The sequence below is a fragment of the Labrus mixtus genome, chromosome 12 (genome assembly GCF_963584025.1).
Source record: "Labrus mixtus chromosome 12, fLabMix1.1, whole genome shotgun sequence".
Lineage (NCBI taxonomy): Eukaryota > Metazoa > Chordata > Actinopteri > Labriformes > Labridae > Labrus > Labrus mixtus.
In genome coordinates this window covers 25,568,459-25,581,225 of record NC_083623.1, presented here as the reverse complement: position 1 = coordinate 25,581,225, position 12,767 = coordinate 25,568,459, and the positions used below count along the sequence as shown (strand labels likewise).

Below are 12,767 nucleotides of genomic sequence, written 5' to 3'. Positions count from 1 at the left end.
CGCCCAATAGACTACCATGCTGTGCTTTTTTAAAGATTTATTGTTGGGCTTTTTATGCCTTATTTTAGAGACAGGACAGTGGATAGAACCAGAAATCTGGGAGAGAGAGAGAGAGAGAGAAAGAGAGAGACAGAGAGAGAGGAGAAAAAAGAGAGAGAGACAGAGAGGGAGAGAGAAAGAGAGAAAAGAGACAGAGAGAGAGAGAAAGAGAGAGAAAGAGAGAGGGAAAGAGAGAGGGGGGGTATAACATGCAGGAAAGGAGCTACAGGTCGGATTCTAACCTGGGACATCGACACATGGTCGTTATGTGTGAACTAACCACTAGGCTACCAGCGCCCCACCCTGTTATGTAGAGACTACAACTTCTTAAAGGAACATTACGCTGTGTTAAAGATGTGGAAGTTATGATCATAGACGATGAAGTTAAAGCTCCACTTTTCACGCCTGGCTGCGTTGTACACTTTTTAAACACCATCGTTGTGGGTCCTTCATGCTATGTGTTGACAGGGTTAAGAAGGGACGGGGCATTCATACTTCAGGGGCTGAATTAAAGTCACAGACACATGACGAGTTGGAGTCACTGGGTTGGACAGATGGAGGCTTTTTGCAATGCTACTTATACATATATACACATCACTCTGCTGTAGTGTCCTCCTTAGACAAGATGCTAAACCACAGTCGCACCTGAGCAGGCACTCTCCAGAGATCAACAATCTCAAATGAAGAAGGAGCCTGCACATTAACTGGTTGGTTTCAAATTAGACATCAAACAGCTACAGATGTTTATGTAACACTACTGGTCACACCCGACTCGATGTGAATCCAGGTGATGTAAAAAATCTGTGGGGACAAGGACTGCTGCAGTGTGAAGCCTGTGCCCTCGACAGTGACGCCTTCAGATACCCACTGAGGAGCTGAAGGGAGCTATTAAAGCCATCAATCAGAGTGACTGGGCCACAGCAGCATCAAGGACACTGAGGCAGCTGCTGTGCTCTCACAGCTTCTTCAAGACAACTACCAAGTAGTTACCGAGGATGGTTTGTTTGATTTCTCTGATTTAAGCTGCTTAAACAGGTGACAAGTTTTTCAAGTTCTAGTGGCTCTTCTTCAACTGCAGGATGGAGCTGCTAAGTTCAGGATGCATTTGACACGGTGACAGTGATGTACCTGCTTGCTGCGTCACTTTTACACAAGCAGGTAAGACTGATGTCACCAACACAAGACGTGTGTTTTAGTACCATATAGATCTACTCTCTGCCCACAGTGACAGGACAGAAAACATTTTTGTTTGTAAACACCAGGGGGCAGATTAGGAACCCTTTAAATGTTCCAGGTGTGTCACTGTTGGGTGATGCACCAGGAGGGGACACAGGTTTTTTTTTACCATGTCACTGAGACAGGTGAATGGGATGCAGAAGGAAATGTTTGTACGTCATAATCTAAAATAAATGAAGAAACAAGAGATTCCTGACTGGACATTGAACTTAATGCCTGCGTGAGAACTCACTGGAACGCTGCATCAGTGGCTCTTTGTTGAGTTTATGTGGTTTGTTTATCATTTTATCTTAATTTGTTTTTTTTAGACAAATAGCCACAATACTGTTGATTATAAGTAGAGATGTCAAAGTTTGAGTCTTCAGGTAATTTATCACCTATTTGAATGACTAACAGATAACTTTTCTCTAAACGTTGCTCATTAACCACAAGCTGTTCGGCCTCCCTGTAACCCAGTACAAAGACCACCTGTGGAATCAATGGAAGCAGAGGAAGACAAAGCCCCCCCCCACCCACACACCCACCCACATGGTTCACACACAGGCCTGTGTGAGCAAGAGAAGCCATATTGACACAAGGCGCTATATTTATGACCTGTGACGTTTTGCCTCCAATCTATATGTCACAGAGGCAAAATCTGTACCATCTTTGGAGACAGTAAGAGAAGCATTGCAGAGGTGAGAAGGTATCAGTGGGGGAACGCAGCGCAGTGTGTGCATGTGGAGCTCCAGCTGTGCCGTGCTTCTGCAATGCTGAAAAGGTAGAGAAAAGTAGACAGTCCATGTGAAACTAACGAGGATAAAAGACAGTATATAAACTCTTGGATCCCCACATCAACAAACAGGCATCACTCTTGATTAAAACATAATTAGGAGCCACTGAAGCGGCAGTTAGAGGAAGATGATTGAACTGGAGTTACAGACGGGGAGAGAGGGGAGTAAACAGTTAAAAGGGACAATGACCTTCTGCCTAATGAGCCACAGAGTCCTTTTCAAACCGCCTATTATCCTATTAATGGATCCTGGAGGAATTCCTTCAGATGGCATTAAGGGCTCCCTTGGAGAGAGCTAAACCTGGGGGGGGGGGGGGGGGGGGGCAGGAGGAAGAGGCCCTCTGGTATTATTCCTCCCTGTAGTTCCTCTCTCCACTTTTTACACACACACAATATCACACGAGTGCACAGGTCTGAGCAAAGGAACCAAAACAGTGTGCCTCCTGCTGTTGGGGGTGGGGTGAGGGGGGGTCCTGTCACTGAATCTGGGTCATGGTTGTCGGCATCAAGAGTGGAGATCAATGGTGTCCAGTCTGTAAAGAGTGTGTCGGCATCTCTAGAAGAAGCTTGCTGATTATTGCTAAAGCCCAGTTGTTACACTGATTTGGATACACTGATATCACAGATATTTGGTATTCTCTCCTTGCTCCTATCAAATCTGAAGCATCTCATCTCATGGCTTCTTTTTAATAATGTTAATGTACAACCACTGGAACATAAAAACACAAACATGCATGTGGTGATAAAGATGTGATGTCTAGTAGTTGTATCAATGGTGTGATTTTGATCATATAAGCCCTTTTCCTATTGCATTGCTGTAAATAAACTCAGCCGTCATCACGTCTTTGTACGATCATATTGATTCCGCCATGGTTTAAAAATTCCTGTACCAGTCGGTGAATCCACAGTACGTTACTGCCTTGCAGAATGCACGGCACAGCGGGAGCTCCACATACACACACAGTCAGACATGCACTAACACAAAGCGGAGGTGGGATCACTTCGCCCCCCCCCCCCATCACGCCTCCATGACGAGCAAATTGAAGGCGAAACATCACAGGGATGTAAATATGGAGTCTTGAAACAGCAGTCTGAACAGGGCTGACAGTACTTTCACTGTCTGCAGCACATGTAACAGAACATCACAGCCGACAAAAGTCCATGCTCAATGTTAAGCAAATTATTCATATTTTGGCTTTAAAATGCCGGTCGATGCCAACCACTAGCCGGGGCTGTAGCCACAGACTAGCTGTGGATACAGGTTAATGGGCCTGCTCTCCTCGCTCTACTACCCAGATGTAAACAAGCACAATGAACGGATAGCATCTAGCAGGAGCAGCGCGGTTTGGCACTAGTTTGATCTAGATAGTGGAGTTAAAGTCATATGTAGGCTGTATCGGGGTTAAACTGGCATATCGACCGGAGCAGTGTGTAACCACATTTAGCACAGCGTGTGGAGGTTAACACCTTGAATAATATATATTTTTGAGATGGTGGTGATGAACAAACACTTAGAAAAACTATACATTTCGTTTCTTTATTCAAACTACAATCGCACACTGGGACACCAATTTTGAAATATTCAAAAGGTGTGATGATGGCATAACTTTGTAAAGGCATCAGTATACAAGGAGCTAAACAACGACAAGCACATAAGAATAGAAGTCCCATGTCAGAAGCTAACATGTTGGGAGATCACAGACACTTTTAAATGGCAGCTGAGCCCCCCCCCCCCCCCCCCGGTCACAATTTCTTGAACATTTTTGGTCTCTGTGACGGGACTGCTGTCTCTTTCTCTTCTTCTTTGGTTAGTAGCACACCAAAACATCCTCGAAACATTACACCCCTATTTTCTGTCTTCCATGTGGCATTAGAGAAGCTCAACATTTCCCTCTTTAACAGCCTGTGTTTCAGAGGCTGTCTGCCTTGAAACAGTCAGGTAGGCAGCCTGTGGACTAAGTTTGATTAACAATAGAGAAGACAGCAGGCAACGTCTGGGAACTTCATCAGCAGGGTGCATGTTTGATCTATCATTGAAAAACATCAGGACACGGCTGGTGGAACAAAGCAAAGATTACATTTTGATCCGATAGCATTTATGTTTATGTACAAACCTCATCAGAGGAGGTGTGAGTGTTGGAGCCTTTAAAGCTTTGCACTGATCGAGTTCTCACACGAGTATGTACTCAAACACAGCAGTCTGCATTGTCTCCCCGTTATATATGTGGTTTAAAAGAGACCTCTGTGTTGCAGTAATGATGGAGCTGTGTCTGTAGTTTGTGTGCTGTGGTGGGTGCCCTGCAGATTTCCACAGTTTGACTCTCCTCTCAGTTAATGTATCACTTGTGGCGAGCCGGAGCCAGAACTCTGCGTTTCCAGAAATAAAATTACATCACCATCTGGAACACATTGGAGCGGAGAGGAATCTCTTTCTTCCTTTCTCTCTTTCTTTCTTATTCTCTGTTTCTCTGAGCTCAGCAACAGGCTTCACCAAACCCAGAACGAGTTGAGTGTTTGCCTTCATTGTGTTGTTATTGTCTAGCCTGAAGGGAGGAATTCATGAGCACTTTAATGTGAATCAGATTTTGATCTCATCAGAGTGTTTACCCTGGTGTAAGCGGTCAGCAGAGCATCTGCACCATGCCTTGGCCATGCCTTCAACCCCAGGCCTTGGATTCCCTGTCCTTCCTTGACCTGAGCCCCCCCCCCAATCAGCCCTGTGTAATTCGATGCTACACTTCCTGCTTTTTTTCCCTCTGCTCTCTTTTTTAACATCCGGGGGCTGGCCTGCCTGTGCTGCATGCATACTGTACATGCATGGAATAACTCAAGGGGGGAGGAGGATGTGGAAATCCTTGATCAGTATCCCTTTCCAAATAGAAAATAATCTGCATCATTGTCATGCTTTAGTTGAAAAGTAGAGCCTGGTTCATATTAAGGATGTTCTTAGCCAACGAGTCTCAATGTCTGTTAAACAGAAACTCCATTAAACCCGCTAATCTGACAGAAAGATAAAAAGGAGTAAACAGAGAGAAGCAAAATGTATTGAAAATTGTCAGCGATGTAATTTGGTTAGCAGTGTTAGCAGCCTTCAGTCCTTCCTGCAGTTTAAAGGCCTTGTGACAACCCAGCATCTTTTTTTCCAATTGTTTCAAATGAGCTCCGAGCGCTCGAGTTGAAAAGCTTTCAGACAAGAGCTCTTACGGATCGTGTCTTGTACCCACAATCCTCTTTTGCTCTGTGTCTGATCGGGAAATAAACGATCTAAAATATAAAACATACAGTAAAAAGTAACGGACATACAACAACCATTATCAACAGACTGTTGTCATAGAGACAGGGTGGATGTGGAGCCCTTTTCTTCTCAGCGCCCTTAATTCCTTAAAACCCTTAATTCAAGAGCCCCCTAGCGCACAGCCAGCGCTTCTCTACCCGGAAAAAAACACAAGTTTAACACAGGGCCTAAGTTGAGATCAATCAAAATAATCGATGTGATGATTTTTGCCATAATGGAGCAGCCCCAGCTCAGGAGATGTCACCTTTCAAAAAACATGTAGCCATGTCACATCAATAAGAAGTTAAAATAACTACAAATCATGTTAAATCTCATATTTGTTTACAGAACAATGCACCGACGTGTTTTGGGTTTGTCGGGCTTGAATCAGTGAATTCCTCTCACAGGAACATTCAGTGACAACGAGCTCTGCTGCAGTGTGTGTGTGTGTGTGTGTGTGTGTGTATCTCCTTTAAATCAGTACACTTGAATGTGAACGTGCAGTTTATGTCAGAAACCTAATTAAAGCTGACACCCTCACCCTGACCCACTGTCCACCACGTCTCCTGCACATCTGGTTGCTTTAAAAGCAACAGCATGAGGGACAAACTTAGCTCCCATTTTACTGCCCCCCCCCCCCCCCCCCCCCCCCAGGGGACTCACCCTGCTAAAAATACACAGTCACTGGACTTGACTGGTGCTCTCACCTGTCAGACGGACTAGAGAGAGAGAGGGCAACAAAAGTCACCAGAGGATTTAGCCGGGGTAATAATGCTGAGCTGTTGTGCAGGAAATGATTCTATTGTTTGTGGTGATGGGATTAAAGGTACTCAGAGTGGTGGGCTAATGGGTTTTCCGAGAGAGCAGGGCATGTGGCAAACCTCAAAGAAAAAACAAACCTATATGTTGAAGCTGTGTCAGCCCCTCCTTTTGCAATGCACACAGTGTATGAGCATGATTGTTTTAACAGCAGGAATCTGCGAGCCCTGTCCTGCACACAATAGGATTTGTCTGGGTTAATGACATCAACATTCCTTTCACGATCACTTTCCTGTATCAGGTCTCCCTCATTGTTACATGCTGCATATTAATGTACTGTCATTGTGGCTCCTGCTTCTATGGATCACATGAATGACACCACAGTGCTTTGACGGAATCCCATTTTTTTCCCCCTTTGTCTCGATCTCTGCTCTTCACATCTGATTTCTTTAGCTGCCGCAGTCGTTATTTCACCACAACGCTTCATTCAATGTCTTCTGCGACTGTCTTTTAATTTAGATTATACAGAACAAAAAAGGGGAGAAAATCTAAAAAGGGAGGAGGCTGCATGTTGTACTCCTGTCCGTCCACACTCCACAGGTTGCAATTAGCACAATAAAAAACCACCTTTGCAAGCTGTCCCTGAATGCCACATGTGGAAGGCTAAAGCACAAGTGTCCACCACGCCATAGTGGAGCAGGGGGAGCGAACACAAAGCCCACAGCCGTGTGAGGAAGGAGAGGAGGGGGACTGCAGCCTGTACGCAAAGCGACAGCGGTGATACACTGTGTCAACACCCTGAATCATCTTCCTGTTGTCATTCTGCATGCTGAACAGACCCCGTTATGTGTCCTCTGAACAACACAAAGTGTGGATGTGTCTGCAGACTCCACCACGTTAACACGCTGCAGGAAAAGCCCCGCCACCATTAAAGCGTCAACAACACACAAAAAAACAAACAACAAGAGTTGTCTCACCTGCGGGTGTTGCTCCAAATATCCGCACCACCGGTACTTTCTTCACGTCGCTCTCCCTGAATTCAGAGTAGCACACGTCCAGGTCTTTGACGGGACTTGCCAGATAGAAGTCTGCGGTGACGATCCGCACGGAAAACATGACTGACTGCCGCGTCCGTCAGCAAGGGTCGGAAAAAAACCAAAAAAAACTACCGTAAGGAGTCCATAAGACAGTGTGCCCTCGGTGGGTGGTCGATACTAACCGAGGGTAGAGCTGTCACGTCGGTCAGACCGCGTCAAAGCAGAAGGAAAACCCCGGCTTTCTCGAACAAAGATCCTCCGCCGCTGTCGGTCTGCAGCCGGGGAGCTAAGCTCGACGGCGGCGAGTAACTCTCGGACGCCTCGCAGCCTTTGGATACATGTTGTACTTATAACCGAGGCTGCTTTCCTCTGTGCTGTTTTTGTTTTCCGCCAGGAAGACGTTCACCCAGACTTCCGGTTTTGTAGCGTTATTTATCCAAATCACGCCTCAGAACCAGAACTAGTCCGAGTCAGGGAGCCCCTCGGTTGTGCTCCTTCTTCTTCCATAACAGGCTACTAGCCCCTCGATGGCTAACACCGACGGTGGTATGCAAGCCAGCGTGAATAACAAAACCACTTCCGGTTACATTTCAGAGTAAAACCGCCACATGCTGTCATACACAAATGGACATCCAGCACATTTGTTCTTAACATTAAACCAGACCAGGGGCAACCTAGAAATCTGATTGGTCACCCCAGTGGCCTAAAATCTGGATCTGTGATCGGCTATTATTAATATTATTATTGGCTATATGGTCGGGTTATATATGTCTGTTGGGTATCGTGCACTTTGGGTTCTTTTCTGTTGAATTGTATTTAATTATTTTTAGTATTTTGCATTTGTTATGTTCTTGCTGTTGTTTATGTTTTTCTGTGTTTGGTTTAATTTGCTTTGTTCTTGTTTTTGCTGTTTGTCAAAGCACTTTGTAAATCTGTGTTTTTAAAAGGTGCTATATAAATAAAGTTATTATTATTATCATTATCATTATTATTAGCCTTGTGAGAGTGTTCAGCATTGTGTTTAAAAACAACTGTTTGGGCTCTATTACCTCTAATGTTGAAAAATGAAGCACGGGCAGAGTGCACAATCCTGCAGTTCGTTGAGTGTCCACTAGAGGCCGACTGCAGAAGCACAGGAAGTCACATACACACCTATTTAAAAAAGCCTGGTTTTACAGCAGAGATTAACATGTTTACAGCTGGTACAAAACAACAAAAGATGTCTCAATCGGCACACACTGTACAGGGGGGGAATTTTTTAGTAAGTCATCAGTTTTGATTTGTTGAAGGATAAGAGTTATTCACAATAAGATGACATTTTTGACAGGTGGCTGCGATGTAACGGTTTGGCAGCGGGCTTAAAACCCGCCTCAGCTCCAGCTCTCAGCCTGTCGTTTGGTTGACTGAAAGTTAGTGTGAGACAGGATTTCCAGCATGGAGGCCATCATCGATAAGGCTCGAAAGCCCCCTGCAGGAACAGAAGAGTGATCCCAGGCTTGTCTATTAATATTTTCAGTCTATCATTTTATACAAATTTACAAAGGCAAACATTCACGACATTCATAGTTCCTTGAAGAACAATAAACACATATGACTTAGGAAATTCAAATCACAGCACAAATCAAAGAATACAGTATATAATATTAAAACAAATAAGTTGTAAAAATTACCATAAATTCAGCGGTAAGAGACAGGATTTACCTGTTTGGTACTTTCAAAATAATAACCCACAAGTCTAAGGTTGTCAAAGTTTTCAATGACTCGCTACTTTTCGATTCCATATGTTTAAAAAAATAAATATATAAATTATTTAAGTGACCTTCTGGTTGAGTGAAGCCCTATTCTACCACTTTAAAACCTGCACTGTGAGCATACAGGCTCATTACCTTGCTTGTGTAATAGGACACACATTTCATTATAATGCAAAAACAGCTTCATAGAAAATGGGGAGGGGGGAATACGATTGTGTAACTTTATTGTTTGCTTAAATGTGATAGCAGTCATTAAAAAAAAAAAAATAGTAACATTTTTATTTATTTTTTACTCACACGTAATGCTGCAGCAAGCACTTCCCGCGTTTCAGTCTCGCTTTGGTGGACTTTTATTTTGTATCTAAACGCACGCTGACAGGGCAACAGGAAACAGTATTGTGGGAGTTCATGAAAACGCTTGACGATATTTTACCTCATTTGACGCCACTGCAGCATCAAAACAAGCCCAGACACAGACCAAAGATCTGGGAAACACCACTCTACCACAGGTGAACTACACTCTGTGATTGGCTGATTTAACTTTGGTGACGGTGGGGTTAATTTAAAGTACACTGTGAGACTATATAAGAAATGTAATAAAATGAACATATTATTATTAACAAGATATGAATGTAAGTCCATCTAATATCACTGTGGAAAACATGAAAATATATACATTTACTTTAATATTATTAAGGGTAGGGATAATATATACATTTTTCAAATGTTTATTTTGGGGCTTTTTATGCCTTTATTTTGACATGAATGACATGCGGGAAAGGAGCCATAGGTTTTCTGTGGCTCAGTTGGTAGAGTCGGTCAGGGGTTCGATCCCCAGCTCCTGCAGCAACATGTCTGATGTGTCCTTGGGCAAAACATTTAACCCCAAGTTGCTCCCACTGCTTCATCATCAGTGTGTGAATGTGTAGGTGTGACATGTGGTGTAAAAGTGCCTTGAGTAGTCAGAAGACTAGAAAAGGACTATACAAGAGTAAGTCCATTTACCATTCGAACCTGGGTCGCCTGCTGGGTCGTTCTACAGCCTCCCAGGGTAGGGGTAATATTTATATTAATTTGTATTTATCTGACCTGTAACCTGTTAAACTGAGATATTTTAGGATTAATATTTCCCTTCCACCCCCCTCTCCATGATTTACAAAAGATACCCACTAAAAGTTCAGTCACTTCAATAATACATTTTTAAAAATTAGATAAGCAGTATTAAAATGAGCTATCAAAATGCCCTTTTTAAAGAAGACAACACAAAAACTAAACTAGAAGTCTTGATTGATTAATTGATTGATTAATTGATTGATTAATTGATCACCTGGCTCCATTTGCAACAATAAAATCAAAGACAGAAAGAATTTAAGGAAACATTCAAACACCAAACAAATATTCAAAAGGCCTTCAACGCACTTTAAAGGTCATTTTTTATGTAAATATATGTAAGATATAAGTCCAACTGGTGTATCCTAGAACAGGGGTCCTCAAATCTTTTCAGCCTGTGACCTCCCAAAATAACAGTGTTAGAGACTGGGGACAAATCCTGTCCCTGGAGGTGGTTGAGGCACACACTAATAGGTCTATTCAAACCCTGGATACACAAAAGAAAGCAGCAGTCTCTACCTTCAGTGTGTGAATGTGTAGGTGTGACTTGCAGTGTTAAAGAGCTTTGAGTAGTCAGAAGACCAGAAACGAGCTATACAAGCTCAAGTCCACCACAGCTGTTCAGACGGTCCAGGAGTCTCACATTTATAAAGTTATGTGTTCAAGAAAGTTAATTTCTGAGTGCGTCTGCATCCCCACGTCTGCAGAGTCCTAGATTTATTTTCATTTCATCTCATCATATCTGTAAAGTGTGAATTTTTAATTAGTGTTATTTCACTCTCATTACTCCCTTATCTATCTTTTCAACCTGAAACCCCAAAGTACTTTCAGCTCTGAGCCTCCTGCAGACCCCCCCCCCCCCCCACATAGCTGCTTCACTGGCGGTGTGCATGATGTCTCGTTGCCTCCCACTCATCTTGGGGCTGTTCAGTATTCCTCTCAGACTCCTGTAATGGCCTCTGCACACAGGCAGCCGAGGTTGATGTTTGCTGAGCTCACAGCTTTCTGCTCTCCCCGGCCCGTAACCCTCCCAAACAGCTGGTTCGGTCCGGTTCATGCCGGGGACATCGCACTCAACGACTCCCGGGATGATGAAAAATCTGTCATTAGCATTTTCCATCTCGATGGAGAGAGGGGCGCTCAGTGTGTGTGGAGAGTGTGCTGACCTTGAGTGAGAGCCATGGCCTTCTTAATGAACCAATCAGCAGACGTCTGCTTCGTTTGCCAGCAGCACGCCCGAGGTCTGAGAGCGCATATGAGGGACACACTTAACTTCAAACTCATCCAGAAATATTATATACGCCATATTTAGTGCAGCTCTTAAGGGAAGCTTTTATCTAAAGTGCTTTACTCTACACTGAATGCATACTTTTTCTGTATGGCAGCCTCAGTGGGACAAATAGTTTTGATGAAAGAATCATTCAATGCTCATCTACATCTGGTTGTTTTTAAGGGTGTGCACCTCTGACCAGCGTCAGTCAAAACTAACAGCACACAGAGAACGAGCATGTGATCACCTGAAGAAGACCTCGGGCTGAAAAGTTGTAATGAATAAAAACTTTGTTTGGCATTTGAACAAGTGTTCAGGCCTATGGTCTTCTTCATCTTCTGCTGTTTTTGCACTGCCCTGCACCTGCGTGACGTGCGTATACAGAACCACAAACATCAATTATTTATTTGAGCTCATAACTTAATATTCAGTTTGAAAGTGTTTCTTTGAGTTTCCATTCCAGGAGACTTGAGAGATTGTGTCTAATTCTTCCAGGGGCATTGCCTGGGGTGACATTTTTTGTTGGACTTTGAAATAACAGGGTAGCTAAATTAGACCCTTGTGGGACCCCGCAAGAAAGAGGAGCAAAAAAAAGGAAGAAGACCTGTTTCACAGATTGGACATGAACCAGTATCACTGATGCCAACAGTTTCCAAAAGGATATGACCATCAGGTTAAAGAGTGTGTCATGATGCAGCTTTAATCTGAAACACCATTTTTAAAAAGGTCCCATGTACTCTCAATGCAAAGGCTTCCATTAGTGCTGTTGGTCTATCTATATCAATATGTAATGCCTATCCTAACCCTGTTTAATGTGGGGGTATTGGCCTACGTTGTGTTGAAAAACAAAACCTGTGGAACTTTGTTAAGATAAATATTTGAGTTAATAAAAATGTCCCTTATGCTGCTCTACGTGTACATGGAGAGAGTAGAGTCGATGTTTTAGGGGCTTCTGCTGGAGAGCACATAACAGAGGGTCAAAATATACTCCTCTGACATCAAACGATTTCATAAAACTGGGAGAGTGAGAGTTTCGGACCGGCAGCTTTTTGACTTTTTTTATAGATGAAAGAGCTGCAAATGTTTCTTATCTGACTGTCTGGTGTTTGTTTTGGAGATGAGGTGACTTCTGCGGATATATAAAAAAAACTTGTGAAGATTAAAACTGTGGGGATCCTAAACTAAAAACAAGTGTGCAGCAGCTCAGCTCTCAGCCTCAACTGCATTGGAAGAATTAGAGAAGACAAATATATCTTTTTTGGATTGATACTGCTTTAAAACGAGTTTTTCCTGGTTGTGATAACTAGGTTAATTTGTTTTAGGGGAAAAGGAGGCCTCCTCGTCGCACTCAGATCCTGATAAAAAAAAAAAACCCTTGCTCGGGTCAGTGTGTTCCATTTAACTCTACAGGTAAAATGTGAAAATAATAAATGAACAGTTAAAAAAGCAGGACGTCCTTAAAGAAGAGCACTCCTCGTTAATCATGAATCAATGTTGTTTTGATCCCAACAGGCTCCTG

General features: G+C 43.2%; 1 protein-coding gene across 1 annotated transcript in view; it reads right to left on the bottom strand.

Annotated features, from left to right (window-relative positions):
- rev3l (REV3 like, DNA directed polymerase zeta catalytic subunit) overlaps window positions 1–7,643 on the bottom strand; it is a 75,634-nt gene extending 67,991 nt beyond the window's left edge. Inside the window, exon 1 of the mRNA XM_061051264.1 lies at window positions 7,058–7,643. Within this exon, the coding sequence (XP_060907247.1) occupies window positions 7,058–7,196 (139 nt within the window). The 5' untranslated portion in view covers window positions 7,197–7,643. The remainder of the gene's footprint in view (window positions 1–7,057) is intronic.
- Between the last annotated feature and the right edge of the window lie 5,124 nt (window positions 7,644–12,767).